General features: G+C 45.8%; 2 protein-coding genes across 2 annotated transcripts in view; one reads left to right on the top strand and one right to left on the bottom strand.

The window, feature by feature from the left end:
* The window catches only part of LOC106813043 (fumarate hydratase class I, aerobic-like), an 8,953-nt gene extending 3,862 nt beyond the window's left edge, over positions 1-5,091 (bottom strand). The window contains exons 1-9 of the mRNA XM_014817089.1: positions 4,841-5,091; positions 3,897-4,065; positions 3,307-3,434; positions 2,835-2,973; positions 2,318-2,418; positions 1,864-2,070; positions 1,398-1,524; positions 633-823; positions 67-177 (exon numbers count right to left, since the gene is read on the bottom strand). Of these exons, the coding sequence (XP_014672575.1) occupies positions 67-177; positions 633-823; positions 1,398-1,524; positions 1,864-2,070; positions 2,318-2,418; positions 2,835-2,973; positions 3,307-3,434; positions 3,897-4,062 (1,170 nt within the window). The 5' untranslated portion in view covers positions 4,063-4,065; positions 4,841-5,091. The remainder of the gene's footprint in view (positions 1-66; positions 178-632; positions 824-1,397; positions 1,525-1,863; positions 2,071-2,317; positions 2,419-2,834; positions 2,974-3,306; positions 3,435-3,896; positions 4,066-4,840) is intronic.
* The window catches only part of LOC106813032 (alpha-methylacyl-CoA racemase-like), a gene marked incomplete at its 3' end in the record, with an annotated part of 6,865 nt that continues 4,951 nt past the window's right edge, over positions 4,987-6,900 (top strand). Inside the window, exons 1-4 of the mRNA XM_014817077.1 lie at positions 4,987-5,023; positions 5,321-5,458; positions 5,658-5,796; positions 6,162-6,305. Of these exons, the coding sequence (XP_014672563.1) occupies positions 5,351-5,458; positions 5,658-5,796; positions 6,162-6,305 (391 nt within the window). The remainder of the gene's footprint in view (positions 5,024-5,320; positions 5,459-5,657; positions 5,797-6,161; positions 6,306-6,900) is intronic.

Here is a 6,900-nt window from a genome sequence, read left to right as displayed (position 1 = left end):
CCTCTATCTCACCCACCCCACCAGCACCCCACCCTCCACCTCTCCACCCTCCCCACGCCCACACACCTGCACAACCTCTCCGCTGAGGTCGGTGTCCTTGACCTCCGGCATGAACTGCGCAGGGTTCGTCTCGAGTTGCTCCAAGAACACGCCCTCACTGTTGATCTTGCCCATGATCTGCAACGATTCGCACCAACATGATCGATGTTCAGAACGCTCCACGGGGAGGAAAACAACCCGACATACACCGCACCGCTGCCGCAGCCGCGGGGCCGCATTTGTACACATAATCTCTGGACATTTATGATCGCCTTCCATCCCACATCCACTCCTATACCCCCCTCACCCCACGCGCTCTCCCTCCCCCCTCACCCCACGCGCTCTCCCTCCCCCCTCACCCCACGCGCTCTCCCTCACCCCCCGCCAGTGAAAAAAATACACGGGGCGATTTAGCCCCTGAAATGCCAAAAAGAGCCCCAGAAATGCCAAAAAAAAGCCCCCGTAAGTTTGCATAGATTTCAATGCAAACCAAATTTTAGAGTGCTATTTTCATGCACGCGAGTTTAAAAAGTAGCCCCCAAAAAATACATTTTTATTTTTTCTTTGCCCCCCGCGCTCTCTCTCTCACTCACCTGACGGTCGGCTGAGCAGGACACACCCATGCCGACGGGACAGGACGCACCGTGGCGCGGCAGACGGACGACGCGGACATCGTGACAGAAGTACTTTCCGCCGAACTGAGCTCCGATGCCGGTGCTGCGACAAAGCTCGTGCACCTGCTCCTCCAGCTGCGTGTCCCTGAACGCCCGCCCGTGCTCGTTACCTGCAGATTAATTAGTCGCAATTAATTATCGTTAGTAACTAATGACGATGACGAGATTAGTTAGTCGAGGGGAGGGCGTCGTCCCTCTCTCTCTCTGTGTCTCGAATGAAGATCAGCGATTAGTTGAGATGTTATTAATTGATAAAGTACGTTACCCCGAAGCAAATGACCTTGGCCAGGGAGATCAAGGGCATTAATCTGATGCAAATGACCTTGGCCAGGGAGATCAAGGGCATTAATCTGATGCAAATGACCTTGGCCAGAGAGATCAAGGGCATTAATCCGATGCTAACGACCTTGCCTATCAGTCAAGGACATTACCTTGAAGCCTCGGCAACGTACGACGCGAACGAGCGCAAACCTAACATCTAGACTGACGTCTCTAGACTGACGTCTAGCTTTCACACATGTTGTGCCTGCAGCACACTTCAATTGTGACGTCGGCGGGTCTTGGCACAGCGCCAGAAACGTCGAGCGACAACGGAAATGAATCGCATTCTATATACATCTCCTCCGTCTCTCTACATTCGCTTCCTCTGATCGCAAACAGAACGAGGAATCGTCAGTCACGCACCTGTCGTGAACAGATTGTCGAGGTACTTTGTAGAGGCCAGCTTCACGCACTTGAGGTTGAATTCGGCCGACGTTCCCCCGATGACGAGGGAGAGATGGTAGGGCGGACACGCCGCCGTGCCGAGCGTCTGTCAACGATCGAAAACACGCGTTGATTACGTCGTTGCCGTGGCAACGGTCCGGAAACTCGGCCGACGTGAATATTTCTCGCGCTGTCTCTCTTCGGTACACGCCTGGTGGGAGCCGCGGGTCGCCACACGACCTCACGACAATAGAACGTCTAATAGCAGCAGCAGCAGAGTATCAGAGTCGCAACATACGAGATTCGCGCGTCACTACACGACCTAACGACAATAGAACATCTAATAGCAGCGGCAATAGCGTCGCGAGATCAGGATCACGACGCGGATACGAGAGCAGTGCTAGCGACGTCGTTCTCGCCTAGTGAGTTCGCGACAAAATGTCACCTTTATCTTCTCATTGACGAACTGGAGAAGTTTCTCTTTGTTCAGGAGGGCCTTCGTCTGCTGGTAAAGGAAGGTCTTGTTGGCAGATCCTCCTCCCTTGGCCAGGAAGAGGAAGCTGTACTCGTCGCCCTTCGTGGCGTAAAGCTCAATCTGTGCCGGCAGGTTCGTGCCCGTGTTAGTTTCCTTGTACATGTCAAGTGGCGCCACCTGTAGGAGGAAATTTATATATTTTTTATATTATGCTATTATACTGTTATATATATTATTTATATTTTGTTATTATATATTATTTTATATAGTTTATTGTATAATTATTGGTTTATTATGTCACGTGCACAACGATGCCATACCTCATTTCGCTGCTAAACTATTCGTTATTACGTCATACACGGCAGACCATATACGCCTCAACATTAGCATCCAATGACAGCCGAGTAAGGAACGAGTCGTAAACCTGTGAGTAGCGCAGGTTTCTCTGCGTGTAAGTGTTGTATATTCCCTTAGAGATGGCCTCCTCATCGTTGCCCTCCGTCCACACATTCTGCCCCCTTTTACCTGCAAGCAGCAGACAATAGCATATGCTGAATCACACGCTTCAAGCTTCATTCACAAGCTTCAAGCTTCAAAAGCTTCAACACATCCTCGAAAGCTTTCTCTTCACCACACACAGTGGCGGATACAAAAGTGAATTATAGGGAGGGTGAATCATGCGAGCTCAAGGGCACGAAGCACCCGAGGGGGAATGGTGTTAGGCTAAAATACCCTGGCCTGAAAATTCTAGGGGGGGCAACCGGTGGTCGGGTTCGGTGGATCGAGATCCGTGGATCCGAGCAAACTAACAATCAGATCAACGAATCCATTGGATCGAGATCCATGGATCCAACCAAACAAACGCGCCCATAGTGTCTCACGTCGTTCTCCATATTTGGTCGATCGTCATACTGATCACTGGCCACATCGTTACTACTAACCCATGCAAATTGCTGTTCCCGTATCCTGGCAACCAGGCAACACCATGCCCGCAGCAACGCAAGCATTCTTCAACAGCTCCAGTGCAACAAACTTGTCATTGGGAGACGACTCAGGATCATCAAGTATCTTCCTCAGTTGCTGCGATAAAGAATTACAAAATTTAAACATGGTTGTACAGCTTATGCAAAATGCTATGGCACTCCAGTATAGAGTTGACTTTGTGTACATCATGTAAACTTTTTGAAATATAACTTCACATAAACATGCATGACATTTATGATAACTATTAGATGCCTGGTGAGCTTCATATAATCAGGAAAGATGGCTAAGACATTATTAATCAATATTTATGCCATCAAATAGTTATACAGATGTCACTTTGAGCTTCACTGCGTGCTGGTTACGCGTGTCAGTACGAAGAACGTTACAGTTTGATAGTTTACGGGTGACGATACGCGTGTTACTTCCCACCTTCAGATGTGCAGGTCGCAGCAGGTGTGCAATGTCAACCATGGCCTGACCAGACATCATGGTAAGAGCTTCAGGCTCCACCTTCAAGATGCGCCGGCCATGAGCTTCGACCGTGGATACATAGTCACCTAGGTTGCAAACATATACACAAACGGCGTGTAGATTTTCTCTGTTGTAGTGTCCTTATATTATGTTTATGACGCTAGGAGTCACGTGGTATGAGAGAGAGGATCCGAGCTAGGGAAGGAATGGAGTGACTGTAGTGACGGTTCTTCAGAATAAAACTTTACGACTTTATTTATCAAAGATCAAACCTTTGTGTCTTATAAGCAAGACGAGAAACATCATATCTGTTAACTTCAAACGTAAAACACAGTGGAGCAAAAAACTGTAGTGTGCGTACGTACTTGTAAAGTACATGTAGTGCTCACTCTATTATATACACATACGCGTACTATCGTGATTCCATTCAAACAGGATTTAGTAAAATTTTCGTCTTTTTCTTCTTCTTAATTCTGTGAAGAGTAACCTAACCTATGTGCAGATCAAGAAGTGGATCGAGTCGTTCACACACACATACACGCATCTACCTGTGAGTTTCTTCCACGGCACGTCGTGCGATTTCTCTGTCTGTAGAATATCCTGGTAATGAAATGGTTTCACTACAGGAGCGGCTGCCGTAGCCTTGGGTGCGGTCTGCACTAGCTGCCTCCATATCACCGCGCCCAACTGCTTCGGTAACTGTCTGCCTAGCATCTTCTGGAAATGCAAAATTACTAGGAAATTAATTGTTGCGCATTGGGTGAGTGTTTGTTGGTTGGTATCGCATGGTTTTATACATGACACATAAGTACTAAAGTAGCCATACACCCTTGCAACATCCAGCAACACCATGCAACACCGGACAGCAGTTTACAACAGCGTACAGCTCAGCACATAACAGCAGTGCAATGGTTAGGCAATAGATGTTGTCCGTTATGCAATTGCTTACCCGCGACATGCATATTAGTGAATATAGATAGATCGCTAACGACAACATCTAAGCGCACACCTCCCTGCGTTATTATCCACGTAACCGTGGGCTACGCAGATAACTATCCAGATCCAGATCCAGATCGCCGATCTTTCACTCGTTCTCAGGTTTTAAATGGGTTGACCGGTTGTCACAGAACGGAAGTTAATAATATAGCCTTCGCTTAGATCTATTGCTGGGTTGACCTTCAGTTTTCGCCAAGGGCACGTAACTGTCTCATTGCAAGAGTACATCATGTTTGCTGCAGTCTGCATCTCGTTGTTCGCGGAGGAAAATCTCAGACGCCGGCTGAACGCACGACAGCGAGCCGTGACTCAGTGAATCACACTGTCACTCGGACTCAGTGAGAGAGGTTAGTTATCACAACACACTTCATCGTACAAACTGAAACACTAGCCGAAATGTCCATAATCATAAAATGTGCGGTAACCTTTACGGATGTAGGACTCCGCACTTCTGCAACGATTTAATCATCTAAATTATCTAATGCAAGAACATTACCTAAATGGACGAAATTGTACTCAACTCAGCATCCACGGGCACTGTGCAAAAAGCAAACAAGGTCGTCCTGGACGGTGCTGCCCTCTCATATTTGGTTTCGATCATAGTAGAGGGCGCTGTGCGCCGCTGTCACGAAGTCCGCGGAAGTAAGTCGTGTTTGAAAGACATTTATGTAGATCAAAGGTAGAATAACTATCAAAGATAGAGATCTATTTAATATCTTTGATGTGCTCAATGTGATTTTACAAATCATAGGTATGTCTATTCTAGGTGTATATCTATTTATATGGTAGCCACTTCGTAAAAACCTGTCGAGTAGAAACTAAACATCATATAACATATTGTACTGATTGATGTAGGCCTAGTCAGTGATCTACATGATCATCATACTCATACATGATGATGTAGTTTTACATCATTTTCATACATCTTGTAGTTGACTGAGTCTGCTGTTTAGGTGCCTGATTTTTGGTGTTTCAGTTCCTCAAGGTTAAGTGTACCCTGTTCACAATGGCATTAGCGGGACTGAAAGTCATTGAGATGGCTGGGCTGGCTCCATCGCCATTCTGTGGCATGATCTTATCAGATTTTGGTGCCAAAGTTGTGAGAGTTACAAAGGTAGGCCAGTGCGTTATATTTAACAAATAACTGCATGCCGCACTATATAAACATTATTTTGACCATCAAGAGTCATGATGCTTGTTTGCGTAGAGTTATTCTCTAAAGTTATCCCATATGTTATACTGTAGGCTGTCCATGTGAATTCACATATATTTCTAACCGCAGTAGTATATGAGATACACTTCAATCTTTATAGGCGAATTCAGGCATTGATTTGGACCGGCTGTGCAGAGGAAAGTATTCGATTGCTGTCGACCTTAAGCAGCCTGATGGCGTTGCCGTGGTGAGGAGGCTGTGCAAAACAGCAGACGTACTTATAGAACCGTACCGCCCCGGTACGTGTCAGAGTCAATTCAGTCATTGTGTTTAGACGAGGCATATTGCTCTAATTGTGACCCGACCAGTTTGACTGTTCACACATATTTACTTATTACTCCTCATTTCGTATTGGAATTATCTTGCTTCTTCTTTAGTTAGTGGCAAACTTGCAGCTTTTTCTACTGAGATCTGCAGTATTGATCTGTCTATTTGATCAACTTTGTCTCTTTCAATCTTCCATATAGTACCATGGACTTTGAAGACTAATATTTACGAAGTTACGAGGTTATTACAAATTCACAAATGTATTTATCTGGGTCATTAAACAAGAATGATTTGTTTGTCACAATGTACTCCTTGTACATTTTCTACACGTGTGTAGGTGTTATGGAGAAGCTGTCACTAGGACCAAATTTACTTCTGGAGGATAATCCGAGACTGATCTACACTCGTCTGACGGGGTACGGACAAAACGGACCGCTGTGTAATAAGGCTGGCCATGACATCAACTACCTTGCTATATCAGGTAAACGATCAGGGATGATATGTACGTGCAATGTCCGTTTATATTTTGGGCAGAAGTACAACAGACACGGAACATGTCCTCGATGACAGTTTTGTCTCGGGATGTCTGGTCTTGGTAAAAATACATGACACTTTAGGCTCAATCCCAATATAGAGGTAGGGGGTCGAGTGACAAATTTAACCTTCTTTGGGATATCGTCGGACGCACTATTATATGTCTGTTTCTAACGTTTTATTGACCTTATTAAATGGAGCATGAAGCAGCATTATCTTGAAATATTATGACTTGTTAGCTTGCTAACCAGGTGTCTTGTGAGAATAACAAGCTTAAGAGAAAGTCTGAGATTGGATGTACCAAGTACACTGGCGTAGCTAAGGGGGGGCACAAGGGGGCCATGGCCCCCCCTGTTGATTGGCAAACAAAACAAAACAAAAATTTGTCCTTGCCTCTCACGCGTCTTCACAGGACTGGCCACAATTCCTGTTACTTCTGCATCTGCTGAACGAACATTCTCTAAAATGAGCATTGTCAAGTCTAAACTTCGTTCTACAATGACCAATATTCCGTCAGTGCTTGAATGAGGACATAGGCGTAG

Source organism: Priapulus caudatus, unplaced genomic scaffold (genome assembly GCF_000485595.1).
Source record: "Priapulus caudatus unplaced genomic scaffold, Priapulus_caudatus-5.0.1 Scaffold717, whole genome shotgun sequence".
NCBI lineage: Eukaryota > Metazoa > Priapulida > Priapulimorpha > Priapulimorphida > Priapulidae > Priapulus > Priapulus caudatus.
This window is presented reverse-complemented; position numbering and strand designations above follow the sequence as displayed.